We start from the raw sequence: 22,324 nt of genomic DNA, 5'->3' as shown, positions 1-22,324 counted from the left end.
CTTTTTCTTAATGGAATCTGATGGAAGAAAAAGCCATTGCTCCCAGACCCAAGTCCCTCATCCCTGAGGTTGGGGAACTGGGCAAGGGCTGGAGCCTTTGTTCTTTAGGGCCAGTTTACAGGCAGCCTGAGCCTAGCACAGCCTAGCAGCAGGATGCTGTGCAAGGGCTGCAGTTCTGTTTCTGTCCCAGCTACACTAGGTATGGCACCTGCCCCCTCTAGATGCTGACTACAAGCACAGCAGCTCCACCACAGGCTCAACTGAAAGTATAGTGTCTGTGGCCCCAGTTTCTCTTGTGTTCTGTCTCATGACCACATGGTCTTACTGTGGCTCTGCAGGCACCCTTCAGTTTGTCTTGTTCAGCTCCAGGCAGCCAGCAGTGCCGGCTTAGGGTGCTGGAGTAGAACAGCTACTTTTGCAGTGAGCTTAGTACTGAATTGTTATTGGAAAAGAAAAGGAGGAGGGGAAACATACAGCAACAGCTGTCATTACCCCGAAGGCCAGAAAGGGGCTGGCACTGGCATAAAGCCTGATGCTAAACAAAAGGTTAGTTTACACTGCCACAGCCAGTCCCAATGTCATGCAAGAGCCATGCAAAGCACCACCAACCCTGTGCTCAGCCCTTAGTCACATATTCTTCCAACAACTCTGATGTGTCTTCCCCTCCTGCTGACAGGAAGCCCTGGTGCCTAGCTGAGGCTTCATGCAGGGAAGGGGGCACCAGGGCTCAGCTGACGTTTGTTAGAGCTTGACTCCCCTACACTTGGAAAAATGCCTTTTTTCCAGGCTGGAGCAGTTTTCCAGTGCTGGAGCAAGTTGCATGGAACATATTTGAGGCCTTACCTGACATGAGCAAGAGCCAGCTCAGCCATGCTGCTCTGCATAGTGGAGCCACAGTGTCTGAGGTTGTGGGGCTGCACCAGACCCATCAAGCCTGTCCTTCAGCTGCTGCACCAGCATTGCCAGGGGCTGCTGGGGACACTGCACAGCTGATTAGCACCTTGGCCAAAGCAGCTCCACAAAGCCTGTACCTCCCATCAGCCCTCAGTGATTAGCTGAGGGTGGATTATTAACTGTTTTCACCTTCCCCTCTGCACAGTACCACACTGTACCTAGCACCAGCTCTGCCTCCTGAGCTTTAAACCAGCTGGAACCTTCAGAGGTGACCAGTGGAAGCACCAACTTGTGCTGTGCCAAGACCAGTGAGGGTGCAACCACACACAGCTGATTTGGGGGGCACAGTCTCGAAAAACAGCAGCTGAGCCCAGCACCTTCCCAGCAGGGCTGCTGGTGCATCCCCATTTGGCCACTTGGGAAAGATCACAGGAGGTCCAAGGAAGGAGCTCTCCCTCTTCACACACAAATCCTAGGGCAGCAGCTGTATCTAATGGGGAAGCAGACAGGAACCCAGATGCAAGGTTGGGCTCTTCTCCAGAGCTGTGCTGCTGTTGTAGGAGCCCTGCCCCACATCCCTGAACTTAGGTGCTGGGAGTTAACACAGGCTTGCCCTGTAGGCCCACAGCTGATTAACCCTTCCCCTGGTCCCTGACCTGGAAGGAGGGCTTTATATGCCTCAAAGTTGCTGTAACTTTTTCACTCCCATATAAGAGCAGCTCAGCTTTCTCTGACAGGCTCTTTCTCCTTAGCACATATCCCACCCCCATAAGCTGGGCATTACACAGCCCTTGAAGGTCCTCTGAGCATGACTAGAGGGTAATGATGTTGCAGGGTCTTTGGCCCCATACTGGTCCCTACAGTCCTGGAGTGAGGAGGAGCAGAAGAAGGAAATTGGCACTGATCCAGCAGGCCCAGTAAACACAGCCCTACAAGGTGTGAATTCAGTTCACAGCATGACAGCATATTAATTACCAAATGCCATGGCCAGCCCATAGAACACAGCTAACAGGAACAATTGGAGGAAGGGAGAGCAGAGCACATGCAGGGAACAGCCCATTCTAAAATACCAAGCATATGTAGTTTAAAGCATTGTTACTATTTTGAGCAAAAGCAAAGACAGTCCTGCCTTTACCAAGAGGCACCTGGAGGGGACAAGGAGGCTTGACAGGAAAACATCCATGTCAGCAGGACCATCACGTACAGTTCCTGAAGTGGTTGACTTCTGAGCACTGAACTAACATTACACACCACCTCAGCACGGACCAGAACAAATTCTTGTCCAAGTCTTTACTCCCAGAGAAGCAGCAACAACAGTGCAGCAACCAGATCCTACTTTATGGCTTCATACATACAAGGACACTGAGCCCTGTAGAAGAGGGTGATGCCCATGTGTAGTTTAGGCAGATTAGTCACCCCAGTTCAGGTCACTTGAAGATGCTTTCCTACATTTCAGAGCATAGCCTTGAGGTGTACAGCAGCCCAGGTGGGATCAGCAGAGCTCTCTCACACCAAGCTCTGTTCCAGGGCTTTGGCTGGACATCCACCAAAGCCTTCCCACCCCACAACCAAACCTACTGTGAAACCCAGCATCTGGAAGCTGCTGCCCTAACACATTCCTCCCAGCCACAAGCTGCTCAGCTGGCTCCCTACTCCTCTTCCCATGCTTGAGTCAGCACCCAGACTGGCCTCTACTCAGGAGGGGCCCAGTCATGGTGTGATGGGGGAGGCAGCCCTGCATGCCCAACAGCTCTGAAGGGACACCGGAATGAGACAGCTGGAAAGATAACAAATAAGGCAAATATGCACTGCTGCAGCAAAAGCAAGGCAGCAATAACATCAACCTTGTTCTGGCCAACCTGACCTACATCCTGCACAGATCCATGCTGCAGGGGCCTTCATAGATGGCAGCAGTTTTTGCTTCAGCAGATGCAGTAAGCAGCAAAGTGCTGTTTCCCAAGCACTCAACTCAGGAGTTTCTATTCCCTGCTCTGCCATACCTCAAAATCCCCTGATTTCTGAAAAGCAGCAGTTCCTCCTGGGCAGGTGGCCCAGAGCCCAGCCCACACCCATGCTCCACCCCAGTCATTTTTTGACAGGGTGGAGTCACTTTCACAACGGAGGCCTTGACACACATCCAGCCCTGAGCACTGCTCTACCAAAACACTTGGAAACAATCTGCCATCTGCTTCATCAGCACACAACTATCACTCTCTTCCCCCCACACAAACCTGCCACACCAGCTCCTTCTCTCAAGCCCTGCCTCCAACCACACTGGGTAGGACCAAGCACCTGGAACAGCTTTTACTTACATTGAGCCAAGAAAACAAGAGGACAGAGCCATTTCTCCTTCTGTTTGTTTATTTGTGATAGAAGAGCAGCCCAATCTGACAGGGCCTGGCTCCTTCACCTCGTCCTCGAGGCCATCAGCATGTTTTGGTTACAGCCAGAGCAGGTGACAGGCACCAGGCCAGGAGAGCTGCTGCACTGCACTGCAGAAGAGCAGAGCACATCTTCACCCAGGCCCAGCCAGATCCACAGAGGCAAGAGGTGCTCACTCTTGCACCACAGCTGAGCACACTAAAATTGCCCTCCGCTGTGCTCAGGTTAGGCCAGAGCAGGGCTGGTCCCAAGCAGGAGAGCCCAGGAGCTGATTCTAGGGGCACTTATTGCTCAAGTCTTGAATTTACAGGAATGGAAGTGGTCCAAGACTAGGCTGAGCTTGGTCTCCCCACGCTGGAGCAAGCCACCAGCTGCCATAGAGGATCAGGTAAGTGTGGCTTAAGCACACACTGAGCACCCAAGCCCAGGCACAAGAACAACAAGGCAACCTGGGCTTATCATGTGGGGGAAGCCTTTCAGGCTGTCACAGCCCCTGCTATGTACTAGGCACAGGGCATGTGTACTGTACTGGGCAGGTCTGGGCCCTTAAGTCCCATAAGTACTGCCCCTACATTCTCCACAGACACACCTGGGCACAGATATGCCAGGGCAGGACTCCCAAGCTGGGCACACAGGGACCAGAAGGGACATGCAGCACTGTGGCATGGAACAAAGTGGCACAAGGCATCGTAGAGCAGGAGCACTCACACATGAGCTGGCAGTGGCAAGCAGCCAGGGATGAATCTGCTCATCCACAAAGGCTCTTGTGAGACAGGGAAGAGGAGAGGGCACCAGGACAGGACGCGGTCTCTTCTTTTGGTCCTACTCAGAAGGAAATGGCCCCTAGGCAGAAGAGCCAGATGTAGGCACTTGGGGGAAGTTCCTTTGGAAACACTGGAATGGGACTGCAGCCCCACAGCTGTGATGCAGGCAGCTGCCTCTCTGCTCAGCAACACTGAGAAACAGCACAAGCCCTCCCAGGAGCAGAAGTGGCCCATGGCTGCTCAGAGCAGAGGGGCTGAGCATGCAGACAGGGGACAGCAGGACTGGGCACAGGGGTACAACAGTCTGTAGGCACTTGACTTGGCTAGTGGCACCCAGGAGCAGAGGGACAGGTCCCAGCTGCCTCTGCCCCGGGGCTCTCATTGGCTCTGGGAGCACTTTACCCTCTAGTTGGCTTTGACCTTGCCATTGGTGACAGTGCCATTTTCATGGATGCTGCTACCGTTGTGCTGGGCTGCTTGTTGAGCCACCCTGGGCAATCGTTTGCCCTTGGTGTAGGACTGGTACCAAAAGTTGGAGAAGAGGATGAAGAAGATGGTCCCATAAATCCAGATAAGGTGAATGAAGATGGGGAACTGGTACTCGCAGTTGGGCATGAAGTAATACTGGGAGATGTGGACGGAGACAATCACAAACTGTGCCTGGGAGCAAGGCAGAGTAAGAACAAGTTATTCATGGGAGCAGGATCAGGGAACCCACTAGAGACCTTATTTTTAAAGGAAACACCTAGACTCCTTTCCCAGTCTGAAGCAGAGGTCCTTATGGTGAGGCAGTCAGCAGCAGCTGGAAGAGGCAGGCACAAGTCTCAGGGCAGCATATGCCTCTCACCCTCCCAACACAGCTGCAGCCCAGGGGCAGCAGGCTGAACAGCACCCACACCCCAACCAGGCTGGTAGGGCTATCAGAGGCCTACAGTGGGGCAGAGCTACTAAAAATGCAGAGCAATATGCTACAGAGGGGACAGCTACAACTGCTGGCTGCACCTTTCAAAGGTACAAGGCTGGTCTGCCCTTCACATTGGGCACATGTTCTGCCCCACCACACAGACTCACCAGCTGGATGGCTGTGATGTGCTTCTTCCACCACAGGTACTTCTGAAAGGCAGGTCCTGCTGCTGAGAGCCCATAGTAGAAATACATGACCACGTGCACCATGGAATTGATCATGGCATGGAATGAGCCCATTCCCCCTGTTAAGATAGATTTTCCTTAAGCCAATACTCCACAGCAATCAGCACTACACAGAGCTGCTAGGAGCCCAGCAGGGCCAAAAACGCCTTCTCAGCATGCTGGGGTAACCCCACCCAATCTGTGCACCCAGACAGTTGCCATCTTACCTGGACCAAACTTTGCTCCCCACCACCAGCTCCATGGCAGAACAGAGTGGTGAAAGAGGTGCAGGAATGTGACCTGTTCATTCTTCTTCCGCAGGACAAAGATCACCTGCAATGAAAGCCCAACAGCATCAAGGACCTGCAGCCCCGGGAGCAGCTAGAGCTGGGTGGGCCACTAATGCAATGTCTGATCTCAGTGATGCTTCCCTCCCTCCCTCCACACTCACTGTCATCACACATTAGGTCACCCCACAGCTTCCAGAGCTGTAGCATGTCAAGAATGGCCTCAGCAATATTCCAGAGTGGCCTCCTTCGCAGTGATGCCAGACAGAAGCACCACCCTGTCAGACTGGAAGGGCGGCAAAAGCACCTACCCCAAATACACTAGGCCTCAACTCCCCACCCAGCAAGTGGCGACAAGGCTTTCTCAGTAACTCACTCACCGTGTCTGTCAGTTCAATGAACTTGGAGAAAACAAAGAGCCAAGCAACACTGACCATCTGTAACAGAACAGGTAAACATTAGAGACCTCAGCCTGAACATGCCCAGTGACCAAAGGGCTTCATACAGTTACCCAGCATGAAACCAAGGCACAGAGACTGCAAATCCTCTGCCTCAGGAAAGGCAGGAGCTGTGACCCTGCTGTCCAAACAGAAGCACTAAAGGCCATCCCCACTTATCACGAGAGGGATGAGGACTCACCCTGAGGGCCTTGGGGTCCTGTGAGAAGTCCACAGGGTCACATCGCCAGGTATACCCAGTAAGCCACCCTGCCATCAGGAACTGCAACAAGAGCATCATCAGGGTGAGGCCCAACACATCACCCACTGCACATCGAGCTCTGCACAGAAGGGCAGGGAACAAGCCAGAAAAAGGGCTCCCCATCACCCACGCAGCTTGCACACACTGCTTTACACCTGCCTGACCAAGCTACCAACAACTCACCTCATAGACTATGTAAAGGGAGAGTCCCACCAGAAAGAAGTTGTATAGCACCATGAACTTCTTCAGGTTTAAAGGCTTCCTGTTGGCCATTAGCCGGGGACCCAAGGATAGGACAAAGTAGACATATCCCAGAAGGATGCCCATCACAAGGAATGGGGACTGCATCAGTGGATAATCAGCGATGCGGGGGTCTGCAGAAAGAGCCACAGTGCAGAGCAGTTAGCATCCTCACCCCAGCCTGCTGCCAGCAGTGCTACTGCCACAGTGGAGGCAAGGACACGGCAATCCTGTTCTAGGACAGGAGTGCGAGTAGAAAGCAGTCTGGGAGCAGAGGCTGGTGAAGTCAGCTAGACTCAGCACAGTATAGCCTGAAGCCATGCTGCAGGGCAGCCTGGAAATCTTCTGCCCAGGAGAGCACAAGTGCCCCAAAACAACTTGCACAGGCACTGAGATAAGACAGCCTCATAAACAGGCAGCACAAAACCCCCAGAGTTGCATCTGTGTAAGGGCAAAGACAGGACACAGTTAGACCCAGGGATGCTTAAGGGATGCCAGACCATCCCCCAGTGCCTCTGGCAGTAAAGCACATAGTGCTCCCTGTCTGATAGCTGGGCAGAGCCAAACGCTCACCTGCTTTCTTCATGAAGTCCTGATACATAGTCACAATCCCCTCCATGGTGGTGGCAGTATCTCTGTGGAAAGAGGCAGGGAAGATCAGGTAGCTGTTTGCCCAGGAGGGCTGCCTACAGCGCATAGCCCTGCAGATCAGCAAACTCCAAGTCTAGTTTCAGAGAAACAGTCATGTATCTGGCCAGTGTTGCTCTCAGCTGATCATACACCAGCATCCACTTTCCAGTTGAGCCACAGGCCTCCTCATCTCTCACAGAGCCTGGCCCTGTTCCCCCAACTCTGTTGGAAACCCCATCATCCAATGTCAGCAGTCTTTCCAAGGCAAGAACCCAATATTTCAAGCCAGCCATGGAAGCTTCCAACCTCAGCACTGTATCTCCAGCCCCTTAATCTTGCTCCTGCTGTACAAGCTCAAGCATTATGACATTGCCACCAGCCTTGGCACCCATACCTATTCAGCACACTGCTCCATCTGACCCTGGTGAAGAGATGCAAAGCTAGCCCACAATCCCCACAGAACAGTGTCTTTATTATCATCTTTGGGCTCCTGCCAACTGATTCCCACCACAGAAGCAGCACACCATCACTGGCCGGCCCATTACATGAGGAAGGAAATCCATAGGTTCAGAAACAAACATCAGTTTCTGGTGTCAAAGTTCCTGGTTTCACATCCTTGCACAAAACCTTCCTGACAAGAAACTACTACCACGTAACCTAGTACCTCAGAGGCCAGGTGCATCCTGCTTGGCAATGGCATTTCCACTCCCCTTCCAGACAAGGGAAAGCCATACAATACAAGGCTGCAGGGAGAAGAACTGGCAATCCCCACACTTGCTCAGCCTCACTATGAACATACACACCAGACAGTGATCCAAGCTCTCCAGAAAAGCAGGAAGGGCCCAGGCTCTTGCTCTCAGGCGCCTAAGTTTGAAACACCCTCACCCATCCCCCTTGTGCTCCTCAACCTCTCCCCAGCCCACAGGACGCCAGAGCAGCAGGAAGGGAGGCAGAGCACAGGCCCAGCCTCTCCTGACTCATCCACCTGCAAGGGAGGCATTCCCAAGAGCTGCTACCATACATTCCACCTACCCCTTTCCCTGCAAAAAGGTACAGAGGAGTCACTGCCCACACACAGCCCAGGGAAATGGGTCCCCAGTCCAGTCTCCCCAGGAGGTATATTGCTGCCACCACCACCAAACACACAGCCTCCTCCAGACCAGCAGCCAGGAGGCTGAAGCCAGAGTACCCTTCTTCACAGTAAGGTCCCTGAGTACTCAGCAGCCACCGCCACCTCAAGCCCTCACCAGCCAACACCAGCACTGCTCCTTTAGCTTCACAACAAGAGGAAGAACTCAATGTCATCTTTGCTGCAGGCAGGATGGCAGCAGACACTTCCTGTGCAGAGCTACCAGGCACCTCCATGCCAGGCTTTGCTGGCAGTAATCTTCAGGGGGGCCTGCCACACACCATTCTGGATCACCGCTCCCTGCAAATCAGTTTGGTGCAGCAGCAGTGCTGGCTCTCTGCCTGTACAATCATACGCTCTGCATTCCTCCAGACCGGGGAATGCCACCTAACTTCTCTGCAAGACCAGCAGGCAGGAAGAGGTCTGCTCCTTCACCTCAATCCCCCAAAACACCCATTCCACCAAACGAGGCACCACAGCAGCCTGCACAGCCATGCACAAAGCCCAAGAAGTTTTGCTGTGTTTCAGAAAGCATGGAAGGTGGTTCCTTTTGCCATCTTGGAGGCAGATGGAACAATAGGACAAAGCCCACCTAGGAGTGATCCCCCCACACATCAGGGGCACCTCAGCAGCAATATAGCTGTTCACCCTCCCAACCCAAGGTTTCAAAGGGTTTAATAGCAAGTAATACTCACTTATAGTGTCACCGTGATACAGGTAATATTTAAGGTTCTGGGCACTGCCAAGATAATCCACTCTCCACACACAGCAAAGGCCAGCTACAAGTGTAGCCGGAGCTATCGCATCCTTAAGAGCCACCCAAGGCTCAGCTGTGGGAAATGCAGTAAGTACAAGTCCAGAAAGCTGCTGAGCTTTATGTTGCTTTAATGGCTAAGAGCAAGCTCCAAACTTGCCTGTCTAGTTTCAGCTTTCAACCACTGCATCCAGCTACACCTTTATTTGCTAGATTGAGGAGCCCTCAAGAGTCAGTTCCCAGCAGAGGCACCTGACTATTCAAGCTGTGTTTATCTTATCAAGGTGAATGAGTCAGCCTTACTACAGGTCCAGGGCAGAGACAAAAATCCTGCTGAATACTTGCCTGTTTTGGGCAGGCTAGGATGAGAAGAGAGTATCAGCTGTCTTTGAACTCAAAGCTACATCTCACTGCAGCAAAACACTTCAGCTCAGGCACCTTGGATCACTTTACTAACCCTGGGCCAAAGGCTCCAGTACCACTGGCCAACTAGGACCCCAGCTCAAAACAATTTGGGGTCCATAACAACTATTCCCCCAAGTAGTGGGAGATGCCCATTTCAATCCAGGGCTAGCACAGAAGTCCCCACCAGCATGAACAGAAACAGGTACCTCTTACTGCTGTTTTGTGAAGCACCTCCAACACTCCTACAGCCACACATGCCACAGGAAGTTGAGAAGGATTGGACTTGTCCAGAAGACAGGCTCTGGGCAAGCACCTGGGGCAGAAATAGTAGAATTATGCTACATGCCCTTATGGAAAGGACTTACGCATTTTCCACAGTTTCTCTAGGCAGAACAACATCCTGCTAAATTAAGCTAACAGAGCAACCACAGCTCTAGGGAAATCCCTGAGATCTTCAGGTCTTTGCAAGACCTGGCATCCATCCACACTGGTATGCTACATCATCTTGCATCAAAGTGGACAAAGTATGCCTTGCTCAGCCAGCCAATGCAGGTACGTCTTGCCCTCCTCTATCCCCCAGTGGGCAGCCACTGGCCATGGGGTGTTGACAGTTGAGCGGCAAAGTGGGAGTTGCAGGGCAGGCCCAAGTGTTACCTTCACTAAGCAGGGGGGTGTGAAGTGCACCAGCCTGCCTAAACCATGATTGCTCCATGCTGTAGGCAGGGGTTTTCCAGCACAGAGCAGCAAGTGTCCAGGAACCTGAACTCCCCTCTGCCACCTCCTCTGTGCACAACATCCCTCTGCACTTCGAGAGGGGTTCACCATCCAGACAAGCATCTGCTCTCGCTCTTACCGCACTCCACACTACACCACACATCACACACTGTAGGCATTCACAGCTCAATGGTTGGATCTGTCCTCTCTGCACATGGGGGACACTTACTTTCCTCTGACTCCTCCTAAATCCTGACCCTCTTAGGCAAGGAGATGAGGAACCCAAAGCTGAGCCTTGAACAGCTGAAGAGAAATCAAGCAAACACGTCCAAGCGTCCCAAATGAGCAGGAACCCTAGGGGCCCAAACACGCCCTGCATGATACAGGGAAACCTTGCAACACATCTCCCATCTCTCAGCAACAGGGAGTCACTTCCCCATGTCAGACAAAAAGTTCCCACTCTTTGCAAACTAGAGTATCAGGCCACAATCTGCTCCAGTAACCAACACCAAGGATTAAATACTTGCTTACACCAAGCAATGTGTACACTGCATATTTCCAGCAAGCTATACAGCTAATTAGTGCAACTTCAGCAACAGCAAGGCCTTTTATGACCAGCCCCAGTCCGACCACAGCACTGTCAGAACCATGACACTGGCAGAGACCAGAGCTCAGCCCAGGTAGCTTTGTTAACAGCTTTGCAGAGCACATATCTCCCCACACAACAACCATCTGCAAGCAACAGACTCTGCCCCAGACATCCAGCACTCCTACTCCTCAGCATTCAGGTCAGAAATCAGTCCTGTAATAAGTGCAAAAGCAAACACCCTCATCTCCCCACCAGTTTAATTAAAGGCAACACCAAAACCATCTGGTAGGTGGCCACAGAGCTGCCACCCCAGGGAGAGCTGGCACACTGCCCTTGCTGAACTGGCTAAAGCCAGCCTAGCCCCTGGGGTGCTTCCAAGGGAGTAGCAGCCCTCAAAGGGCAGGAGATAACCAGCTGGCCAGATGTGAAACCAACTCACATCCCTGACCTACAAGCTGGCATCAAGGCTTGCTGCCTGATGCAGCTTTGAGCTCCACAACCTCTCAGGAAGAGGCATCTCCCTCCTCCAGCTCCCCACCATAGCACCTGCCCAGTTGCCTGGAGTTCCAGAAAGTCACTGTGGGGTCCAGCAAGGCCTGTACACAGCCCCATGTGCCCATGGACTAATTTCCCTTCAGAAGAGTGGAACTGATCAAGCCATGCTCTGGTGGCCCCAGACGAGGCACAGAAAGGGATGTGTACTACACATATAAAGCACCTCAAAACATCACCACCAAGAGCTGCCAGTCACAGCTCCAGAAGCTTTCCTGAGCTTATGCACAGCAAGATGAGGAACATGAAATTTTATCTGCCCCAAACAACACACAAGCAGCAAGGCAGTCAGAGCAAGACAAGAGGGAGAAGGAGCCCTGCCAGCCATAAGCTGCAAACCCCTGTTTTTTTATCAACTCTGCAGTGGGATCACTCGAAGACTGAAGTGTACAGTGAAGCACAGAAAACTGCATTTGGAACTCCTCTGCTGCTTTGTGCCCAGTGAAAGGGAGAGAGGTCTGTAACCAGGCAGTATACACTTATTTTACACACAGCATCTCATAACACCAGCTCAAACACATGCAGCAGAGGCCACTCAACAGGAGAGCTGTATTCAAGTACACTTGCATTAGTGCTAATAATTTCAACCATTGACTGAAGACTCAAGACAGCATTGTCCACATACTTCTAAAGTAATGTTTTTTTCTCAAAAGAAATCAATCTAAAGACATACCTGTCACCAGCTCACCAGCCACAGAAGACAAGTCTGGCAGAATAATCAGAGCTACGTTTCAAGTGCAGAAAGCCATACCAACAGATTAGGGCAGAGCAGTAAAGCAACCCTCCTAGCCTGACACCTTAGCTCTGAGGACTTGAGGCAGACTGACTAGAGTTTGAGAACAACCAGTCCCAGAACTCAGTCCACAAAATAACTACAAAGACTGCCAGGAAACTTTATGCTAGCAGCACCAGATAAGTTTTCCTATTTGAATCATATCCATTTGTCACTTCCTCTGGCTCACCTGCTTCATGCTGAGTGTCAAAGGACACGGCCAACAACCTGGTCCCGTATGTTCTACATCAGCATATTCTGAAGTCAGTACAGGAGGTCTGTGTTCACAGAAGGGATGCAAACCCTCAAAGTCATGATATGGAACAGCTCTTGCAAGAGCTGCCATTGCAACCAGTGTAGGAGTCACACTAGCTGGGTGATGCTCCTGGCACGCTGGATCCAAGCGGCAGAAAGTGTCCTGCCTGAAGCTGAGCAGTTTCCTCATCTTCACCAAGTGTGTGTTAATACCGTACCGCTCTCTCACAAAGTGGCTGTAAAACCCTGAGGCCTTTGGATAGCATCCTACATACAGATTAAGCTCTCCCCTTCCCATACTCACTGGAAGCAGAGAAAGCAAGAGGAGACACCCAGATTAGCAGAAAGCTCTGACTGACAGTCACAAGCTTTCAGGGGAAGGAGGACACCCATTGCAATAGGGTACTGGTAACCTTGTACAAAAATCAAGGCATGTAATCAGACCTCAAGGTCCCACAAGAGCACACCTTGCAGCAAGAGGTTTATATGCACAGCATACTTTTTTCAGGGGCAGCACCTCCCCAAGCTGTTAAGAGTAGGTTTACTCCTTATCACATTCAAAGCTGGTGGCTGCATATTCAGAGAACTGGTACCAGTAGAGGTGAGACCAGTCAGAGAAAGAAACAAAAAAGGCAACATTAGGCAGAAAATCTGACATAGCAAGGAACAAAGGAGTAAAGAAGCAAAGGAAGAAAAGAAACAAAGTGAGATAAGTACAAAAGTGGAAAATAAGGTATTTCCCGTCTGAGCTAACCATACTGATCTGTGTCACTCCCTCATACAGCACCAGGTGAAGGGAGAAAGTAGAGATGGCTGAGCTCCCTCTCCAAAGTGAAGGCACCCAGCAGCCTCCTAGAGTGCACAGAGCACACTCAGGAAGGACAGAACTAGGCAGGTGACAGAGGGCAGGCCAGGCTAGATTGAGCAAGGCCAGCTTCTAACACCTGCATCCAAAAATCAGGTCAAGCCTCCTAAAGCCACCTAGCAAAGAAACAGTGTACCCCTATCTGGAGGTGGGACAGGCTGTACCACAGCATTCATCTCTGATTTTAATCACTATGCAAATGCCTCAATACAAGGCTTCACCTCTGTTCTCACAGCACTGGCTGTAATCATGATACAGTAATGATTAGTGTGCTCCGCCCCATTCAGGCCTGTGCATTCATTAGACAGGCACATCAAAACAAGATGTACATTAAAAGTCTACAAAGCAAGATGCAGAAAGGAAGACTCCCAAATTCCCTCCAACAGCTTTATTTGGGCTATTCAAGAAGTCCAGGTGTGAACCCAGAGCCACTTCTCAACAAGACAAGGGGCCACTACCTGGAACTTATCATGACATCAGCTTTGGGTCCTGTACCCTTCAGACCAAGAAGGCAGTGCAGTCACACAACCTTCTAATAAGAGAGCAGGATGTTCTGACAGTATGAAGATGTCATACTCCAGTAGCACAGTATATGCACCTAGAACCCAACAAGCCTGAGGCTTAATGGTTACGACTTTTAAGCAGGTTCACAGCCTTCCAAGCACAAAAATAGTGAAGCATGAGGCCTGGTTATCTCAACACAGGTGTAGATAGACACTCAAAGTCAGCACACTTGCTTCTCCTGCTGCTCCTGTACAGACAGGGAAAGCCTCTTAGGGTTAAGTAGAAGCAGCACGAGTTATAAAATCTGTGTGTGTGTACAGAGCAAATCTTAAACTATGAGAGCAAGCTAGCTGATCTTATCCACAGGGCAAGAGCTCTCCTTGCAACAAAGCTGGAGAACTTGCCGCCAACGACAGCCCACCACCCTGATCCATCCCACAGGGAAGAATCAACCCTATGAGACACTAAGGGAAATCAAGAAATATCAGACCCAGTTACCACCTCTGCCATCCTCAAGCCACTAAAGGCTCAGAATGCAGACAACAGGCCTGATGGTGGGGAACAGGCTGTGGCAGCTGCAACTTGTCATCTCTGAACAATAGCAGCCCCACAACTCCTGCAGGGAAGAGTCCTGGCTCCTGGGGACAGTCTCCTCCCTATAAGAGCCCAAGCTGCCTCACCTGTTTGACTGGCAAGAACCAGACTTTCCAGCCCAAGTACTCCCACCATCTGACAGCTACCAGCACTCCAATACAAAAGCACAGAAACACAGAGCATCTCTTGGGCCATCACAGGCACCACTCCCAGTGTCCCCTGTAAGTGTCTCAGGCTGAGTGTTGACTGTGCTGTAACCCCCAGCAGAAAAGGGGAAAGCATTCACCTGCAACATTCAAGGACAGTGCCCAGCCAAGTACCTGCTTCTGACACCAGCTTCAAAGGTTCCTCAGGATGCAAAGTTTTCTCCACCAGGAGAGAAAGGAGACATCGTGCAACTTCAATAAGCTCCCTTATTTTTATCTCTAACACATGGTATGAGACACCTCTAGGTCAGAGTGAGCTTTTACTCCCCAAGTTTCAGTTCTAACAGTGCTTTCTCTCATATTACACTTCTGCCCTGAAGGACCACATAATCCCCCCCACCCAACAGACTTTCAGGAAACAAAAATAAGAGTACAGCAGAAGCCAGGACTACAGAAGCCCAGGCTGTGTGGGTGGCACAGCTTAATCGCCACAGCAAGATGCAGCAAGTAGATGCTGCAACAGCTGGCATCTTCCTGTTTCTCATAGGAACAGGCCATAAGCAGCAGCTCACACCTACAAGCTAGAGGGGCTTCCTAGGAAAGAGATAAGGCACAGCAATCCCAGTCAAGCCCCAAGGGCTCAGCCAGCTGTTTGACTCTAAACTATACTCAAGAAGCTGCCCAGCAGGTCTGGTGGGAAGGTCAGCTCCATCCAGCTAGGAATCTGCCCTGGCTGCATTCTGGTAGAAGAAAAGGTGGTCAACTTGGGACAGCACAGCAGGATGGATGCACTGCTTCCAAGAGGGGAAGAGATGCTCTCAGGAAATGCACCAGTCGGTAAAGCACCCAGTGTTATCCCATGCTGCCCACTGAGCATAGCAAGGGGTATTCACCCCCTTCTCCCTGCCTTTAGGACTTCAGAACCAATACAATCAGTCACAGGGAAAGCACCCGACAGCCCCCCTGCAGGCAGCAGGCACTGAGGCATAGATTGCCACCCCCAAAACCTCCCCTCTTGTTGCAATGCCTATTTATGCTGTCTCATTTAGTCTGTTACAACGTAAAAAACAAGTAGCTTTCCCAACTGCCCCTTCGTTACAACAGAGGAACTGGCCCACGTAAAGCGATCTACCGACCAAGCTCTGTACTGCCAGTGGTTATTGAGCCCGCCGTGGCCCAGGAAGCACAGACCCCTGTGCACCCCCTGTGCAGTGCCAGGTGAGCCCGAAGCCAGGCGACTGCTGCCACCAGGGGGGTGACAGTGACGACCTCCTCCTCCTCCTGCCACCGCGTTCCAGAGAGAGGGCCAGCGAGAGGCCAAGCACCTACACGAGCCGGCACTCAAAGCTGACATTGTGTCGCAGCAGCGGGGGAGGCCTGGTACTGCCACCCTGCCCGCAGGAGGAGGGAAGAGCCATCTCAATGGCTATATTGATGCCGAGAGCTGGGTAGAAGAAAGCTTCCCGGCCGCCGGGGGCTGCTCTCTCCCCGCTGCAGAGAAGCCCCAGCAGACCACAGCCCTCGGCTGCTCAGCGTATTCGCAGCTCTCAGCCCGGTGCCCACGGCAGGAGCCGCGCAGCGCCTCGCTCAGCCTTGCTGCCACCCCCACGAGTCCCTCTGGCACAGGCCCCGGCCCCGCTGCCGCCGGAGGGAGCGCCGGGTCCCTCCGCCCGGGCGGCTCCCGGCCCGGCTCGGGTGTGGCGCGGCCGGGCCCGGAAGCGGGGCCGCGGCCCAGCGGGGCCTGAGCGGCTGGGAAGGGCCGCAGCGGGCCCAGAGAGGCCTCGAGCCGCCGCCGCGATGTGTGGGGGTTCAGCCACCTTTCAGCGAGCCCGCGGCGCTGCTCCGCTGCCTGTGGAGCTGGGACAGTCCCGCCAAAACGCCAACAGGGCGATGCCCATCCCGTCTCTGAGGCTGCGCAGCCACCGGTCCCTGAGCTGGGGAGCCCTGGGCTGGGGACACCGGCCAGCAGTGGGGAGGCAGCCCCGTCACGGCCGGGACCCAGCGAGGCCTCTGGCAGGGACCTGCCGGGGCGGAGGCGGGTGTTTGCGCCACGGCACACAGAGCGGAGGGACAGTCCTTCCCCCCGGCCGGCCGGGAAAGCATCCCAGCCTCGCACAGAGGGGCGGCTCTGCCCCGAAGGAGAGCACCCGACTGCGGGAATGGAATTGCACCCTTCCCTGGTACCAGAGAGGGTGCGCTGGAGCAGTGGCACCAGGTTGTGAGCCAAGGAGCACTGCAGCTCCTCACACAATCAGGACCCTGCTGGTTTTTAGAAAAACAAGCCACTTCAACAACTCAACTCGGACTCCACTTGTGTCCCTCCGTCTGACACAGGCAGGTTTGCACACCGGTAGAATTGCCACACTGTACTACGGGTACCCCCCTTTCCGGGGGGTGACAACCTTTACAGCCGCACCCAGCGTGATCACCCGCCAAGGGCACGTCACAATATCACAACACCCATCCCACCCATCAGGCCACGGCCTCCCCCGACGCGCCCCTCCACCCCTGTGGTGAGGGGACACCACACACCTCCTCCCCTGACCATCCCAGGTGACGGGAACATGGACATACATACACGAACCTCCTCCTGAAGGCTGGTTAACAGGTGCCAAGCCAGCACATGGCTTCCCTAGCGCAGGATCCGCTGTTCCTGGCAGCAAAGTTTAGGCCACCAAAGCAGCTGAACCCTGCTGAGGCCTCCCCACAACCCTCGTGCTCTGCGATCACCTTCTTAAAGCCCCCTCAGCACATCCCAACAACCAGCCTCGACCTACCGCTAACCTCGGATACCCCCACCCAAACATCCCAAAGGACAGCTGGGACAGGCCAGGCATCCCCAGCCCACCCTCTCCAGGCAAGAACGAGCCCCGCACCCTACGTGCCCACGGCCACCCGCACTTACCGCCAGCCGCACCCCGTTCTGCCGCCGCCACGGCCGCCCCCGCCATTAAAGGGGAAGCCCCGCCCCCCTTTCCTGTGCCGATTGGCCGAAATGGCATCGCTCCGCCCCCTCCAGAGCCGGGGCCAATCGGCGCTCCCGCCGCGTCCCGCCCGTTCCGTGGCCGCGCCGGGAGCCGGGCGGGCTCGGGGCCGAGCGGCGTGAGGGGAAGATGGAAAATGGCTGGGAAAAGGATGCGGGCTGGGGCAGGGTCAGAGTGCGGTGCGGAGGGCTGGCTCGAGGGCGGTGGTGACGGCATGAGGGAGACCCGTACAAGTCCATAAATCGGCGGGTCATAGGCTTGTTTACTCCCAGAGATACAACAACAGGCACCGCGAGCTTTCGGAGACACAGGACAGAACCCAGAGACGCCTACTCTGACCGTATGCAGTTTCTAGAGTGTTTCCATCCTGTGGCGCCTTCACGGCCATGCCAATCTGCATCCTAAAAAGCGGCCGGGACTTGACTCGTGCTCGTCTGGTCTGAAGGCGTTTTCAGAACTCATTATTCTAATTGTTAGGAAACTTCTCGTTTCCAGCTTAATTTGATGCATGGCTGGTTAATAAACATTTGTTCCTGTGCCAACGTTGTAATTTATCTCACCCAGCTGCTGCCTTGGTGTTCATGCTACAGTGTATTTGTAGGCTGCAATCACCTTCCTCTCAGCCATTACAGGGAAGACTAAACACTAATATTTGCGCCAGTCCTTAAGGAAATCAATTTATAAAAATATCCACAAAGTACCTTAGTAGTAACCTTCTTTGTGTCCTGATATGCTCCCTTTCCTTAGGCTTTACTTTCATCTTGACCTTAACCACTCCTTCCCACGTAAAATTCCTGTGCTTTTTTCTGCCGCAGCCTCTACCAAGGTTCCTAATTGGTCCCAAAGCTCAGGGCTGCTTCCCTGGAGTCCACGCAGGGCCTATAGCTTTATAGAAAGGGGGGTTTTTAACTATCAAGTTAGTCGACATAATAAACTTTATTTTATCCTCCATTTCCTGCCTGTGTGCTGTGTTACTCTTTAATTGGATACTGTTAACACCAGACTGGCAGAGCTGAAGCAGTCTGGATCATTTTTTCTCCCTTTTTAAGTATAGGCATCAGCCTTGTTTGTTACTCTTTACATTTTTTTGTCTTTTGTCCTCCTTTTCTTTTGCACCATTACTCTATTTTTAGTTGTTTTGTGGTCCAATTCAGTGGAAACCTTGCTGTGTAGTTTGTCATGAAATTAGAGATCATCAGTGCATTCCTTCACACTCCCTAGTACTGGATTCTTTTCTACCTTGTATCCTGCATCTCATAGCTTTCTCCAAGCATTCCTTCTCTCTTCTGGATCCACCCTTGCTGGCAGGCTTGTCAGGCTCTAACAATGGGCCCCAAATTGCACAGCCCAGCCTCTTCCTGCTATTGGAATTAATTTCCAGGTCACTGTATTTTCTTCTGCTCTGAATGCAATTTATTTCTCCTCTCTCGGTCCCATACTCTATTTCCCTGTTGTGTCTGCCGCCTCCATCATTATTTCTGTGTGGTATTTGCTCATTAGTTTTTCCTTTCTGCTGCATCTTCTGCTTCTCTCCTTAATTCTCCAACACACTGAATAGATTTTACTATTTTATCTCTCCTCCGTTTGTTCTTCTTTTCACACTCACCAGCTTTGGTGGGTTCCCTTTGTCTGCATGTTGGCCTTTGTCTACCTCATGCTCAGCAAGTGCCTGCAGTTCCTTGGCGTTCACCCTTCCCACAACATTCCCAGTGCTGCAGCAGCCTGGGCAGGAGCTCCAGCTGAAGCTGGAGGACCTTGGTCTGCAGGAGCACCCTGGCTGCAAGCAAGTGGATCCGGTGCCATGCTGTCCGAGAGGGTGATGTCGGGTCCCCTCCTAACCCTCAGGGACAGGCCTCCAGCAAGAACTTGACTAATCTGCTACTTGTTGTGGATCCGGGTTTCTGCCTTCCAGCCTCTTTGAAAGCAGGGTAGCACAAGAACACATAGTAAAGAAACCCCCTCAAAAACGAGAGAGGTGAGGGAGACAAGTGATGTGACCTGTTGTGTACAGCCTGATCTTCCCAAAGTGTCTTGGGAGAGAATCTCTTATGGATGGGTAATCCTCTGCTTCCATCTTGAATCCTGCCCATCTGACCTGAAATCTGGGAGAGAGAAGCTGTTTGCAGCCAGCCAAGCATGTCACCCTGACTGCAGTCTGGATCACCAGACCAGAGATGATCCTGTCACATGCCTGCAGGAGGGTGTCCTGCCTGCACTAGCCACTCCTGCAGCTGGCAAAGCCCTACAGGTCATTAACTCTTCACCTGCAGTTCAGGAAACAACCTAGCTGTTGTGTGTTTGGTCCCAGCACCCTGGGCTGCACCAGGCTCCAGTTTGGAACAGTTTAAGCTCCTTCCTCCATTTCTTATCCTGGAGAACACACCATTTCCACTTAAGCTTTCGTGAGGGTCTTGCTGGTCCTTAACATAGGGATCAGATGAGATGGAGGTGGGTGGGAGTCTCCACATTCCTCCTTTTCACTGTTCCCTCCACTGGTCCTTGTCTTCTGCTTTCTCCTTGCTCCTTGCAGAGCCAAGTGCACTTCTCTTTCTCCTCATCACTCTGCCCTGGTGCAGAAAGCAGACCTGGGCTAATGTAACTGGCTGAAGGCACAAATACTGAAGCCATCCTCAGTGCGGATGATGACCAGACTATCAGATGGGAAGGTCTGTAAGAACTAAGCAATGGAAAAGGAATGAAGCTCATTGAGAGGTTATGACCTCAGGGATTAGTAATGAGAATTTCTTCTGCATGTAATGAGAGATGCTGGTGCAGTGTTGCACCTTTTCTTTGCCAGTCTTGAAGATTGGCTTAGGCTCACCATGCAGCTGGGTGGGAAAAGGGAGGTTTCAATCTCTTCAGGTGTCAAGTTTCTCATTTTTCAGAGAATTTAGAAATTCTCAAAATCCTTGTTTTCTGGGGAACTAAAATATCTTTTGGATGATACCTGGTTTATATAGTAAATTTATTTTCTCTTATTCAGTGAATTTATAACTATGAATTTATTTTTTTTTTAAATACTGATCAATTGAATAGTGAGAGTTTCATTTGGGAAAAACATCAACATTATTCAACTTGAAAAATCTAAAAGAAAATAAAAACTTCAAGTGAATTCAGTGAAATTAAACACATGCACAATTGGCCCTGTAATTTTTCAGTAATGTATTTGACACACATAGTTGGTAAATTTACACATCTTATTAGACTTGGGGAGCGAAAAGATGATTTACAGATCCTTCCATCCTTTTCTTTTTACTTCTGAAAAACCAACGATTTTGCATGTGATCTGATAAAAACACTGAATGTAAATCGGCTCTCTAATGTTGTTTTACCCTTCTCCCTTTCCCTGAGAGTGGACTCTGAAGCACTATCAACCACAAATTATTGCTGTACACCTTCTCTGTGGCTCCATGGGAAAAAAAATTATAAGTTGCTTATGCTTGCAATCGCAAAACATCCAAGAAATGCTCCTTCAACACCTCTGTCTATACTGAGAGAATCAAAAAAAGCTTTCATAACCACTAAAAGTGGTGAGAGATTACATTATTCGGCACCTGAAGGTCCATTAAGTGCCATCCTGTCACTTTGCAATTTCAATAACTGGAGGAGGCCAGGTAGGCCATGCCTGGGTGTATGTTGTTCAGGCGGATGTGTTGCCTCCTTCCACGGCTGATATCAAGATTAAGTGACTCACCTTGTGCAAAATTTTGTGTGTTATTTCTGCTGATTACATTGTAGTGTCAGTAAAGGCCAATTGCCCCATCACTGTTCCCCTCTCCCCTTAAGCCAAAAGAAATGCTTCATTCCTGGAATTCAAGGTCCTTATAAGCCCCTCAAGCTACCAGCAAACAACACACAACATTTCTGTAGCCAGCAGGCATGAAATGACCCCGCTGAAACCCCTGTTGTAATATGACACTGTAGCTTTACATTAAAACATCACCTGGAAAAAGGCATTCCATGAGGTGAAAGGGGAGGTGGAAGCATCACCCAGAAGCTTGCCAGCAGTGTGGTGGTGCACCGGAGCTTTGACAGCAGACTTTCACCCCAGCGTGTTTAATTGCTGGACTTTGCCTGCCAGTCGGGGTGGGCAGCACACATGACTGTTGTTTCCTGCTGGGACAAGAATTCTTCGTCGGCTGCACAGCAGCCTCTCCAGCGTGAGCCCTGACACCAACCTGCATGGGCTGGCAGCATCATCCCAGCAATACAGGACACCCTGGGTCCTCCACAGACATGCTCACTCTAGACCTGTTAAAGCATCCTTATTTGTTCCTGTGGCCTATAGAATAACCTTACAGAATAATGGTGCTTTTCTCAAATCCACCCAATCATGGCGTGGAGGCGGGAAAGAAGCAGAGCCATAGCCACAGCAAGGTGTCTGAGGATACTAAATACCTGCAGAAGCACATTCTTCAGTGTCTCTGCATGGCAGCAGGCATGGCAGGGCCACCTGAAGGCCCAGAGTGGACTGGCAGGAGGCTGGAAAGGGTCAGGAGGTCTGAAGGTTTCAGCACACGCAGCTCAACAGGAGTCCTTGGTTACTGTACGAGTATTGGTGACTGCCCACATGCAACACACCTTGGCAGAAGACCACAGGAGCTCTGGGAGCTCTGTCTCTTGTAGGGACCTGAAAATTTCCCCTTCTCAGGGAGCTTTCAAGGCTGTCTCATGGGCACATGTTCCTGAAGAGAGAAAATGCAGGTGATGAGAAAGCCCTGGTCCTGTTCATCTCCAGAGACCCCTTTCCACATGAAGTAATTTCATTTTATCTCTGTGATTTAAAGCCCACAGGAGTTGATCATATCTGGTAACCTGTCCCAGACTGCCTGGAGCCTGAGAGCAGCTTGGCAAAACTGGGTGACTTCTTCACTCAGGCAGTTGGGATTACAGTCAGATTTGGTGACTTGACATCCACATGTCACGCTCCACAACTGTGTCCCAGGGCTGTCCTCCTAACTTGTGGAACAGCAGTGCCAAGCAGCTCAGTGAAGTGAGCAAAGGTAGAAGAAAAAACCTTCCCAAGTGCTCCAGGCT

At 51.7% G+C, this 22,324-nt stretch overlaps 1 protein-coding gene across 5 annotated transcripts; it reads right to left on the bottom strand.

Annotated features, from left to right (window-relative positions):
- Positions 1 to 3,233: 3,233 nt before the first annotated feature.
- On the bottom strand, positions 3,234 to 17,254 carry ELOVL1 (ELOVL fatty acid elongase 1). Of its 5 annotated transcripts, none has more exons than XM_039556057.1 (8): positions 17,209 to 17,254; positions 6,968 to 7,029; positions 6,338 to 6,528; positions 6,095 to 6,175; positions 5,836 to 5,892; positions 5,396 to 5,501; positions 5,112 to 5,248; positions 3,234 to 4,700 (listed from the first exon to the last, which is right to left on the bottom strand). In XM_039556057.1, exons 2-8 carry the CDS (start codon positions 7,011 to 7,013, stop codon positions 4,446 to 4,448), a joined length of 873 nt encoding a protein of 290 aa, XP_039411991.1. In that variant the 5' UTR covers positions 7,014 to 7,029; positions 17,209 to 17,254; the 3' UTR covers positions 3,234 to 4,445. The 5 variants fall into 5 exon arrangements, with proteins under 5 accessions (XP_039411991.1, XP_039411992.1, XP_010407267.2 ...); XM_039556058.1 differs by lacking the exon at positions 17,209 to 17,254 and adding an exon at positions 16,888 to 17,106; XM_010408965.4 differs by lacking the exon at positions 17,209 to 17,254 and adding an exon at positions 9,519 to 9,609.
- Between the last annotated feature and the right edge of the window lie 5,070 nt (positions 17,255 to 22,324).

The sequence above is a fragment of the Corvus cornix genome, chromosome 8 (genome assembly GCF_000738735.6).
Source record: "Corvus cornix cornix isolate S_Up_H32 chromosome 8, ASM73873v5, whole genome shotgun sequence".
Classification (NCBI taxonomy): domain Eukaryota; kingdom Metazoa; phylum Chordata; class Aves; order Passeriformes; family Corvidae; genus Corvus; species Corvus cornix.
Note: the sequence above shows the minus strand (reverse complement) of the source record. Positions and strands in the feature narration are given on the sequence as shown.

Excerpts from the sequence above, each read along its gene's own strand:
- ELOVL1 (XM_010408965.4), bottom strand. The coding sequence starts at position 9,568 with ATGTGTGGCTGTAGGAGTGTTGGAGGTGCTTCACAAAACAGCAGTAAG. Across the intron at positions 7,030-9,518 it reads TCACAAAACAGCAGTAAGAG|AGATACTGCCACCACCATGG; the intron begins GTACCTGTTTCT and ends CTCTTTCCACAG. Across the intron at positions 5,893-6,094 it reads AGGACCCCAAGGCCCTCAGG|ATGGTCAGTGTTGCTTGGCT; the intron begins GTGAGTCCTCAT and ends GTTCTGTTACAG.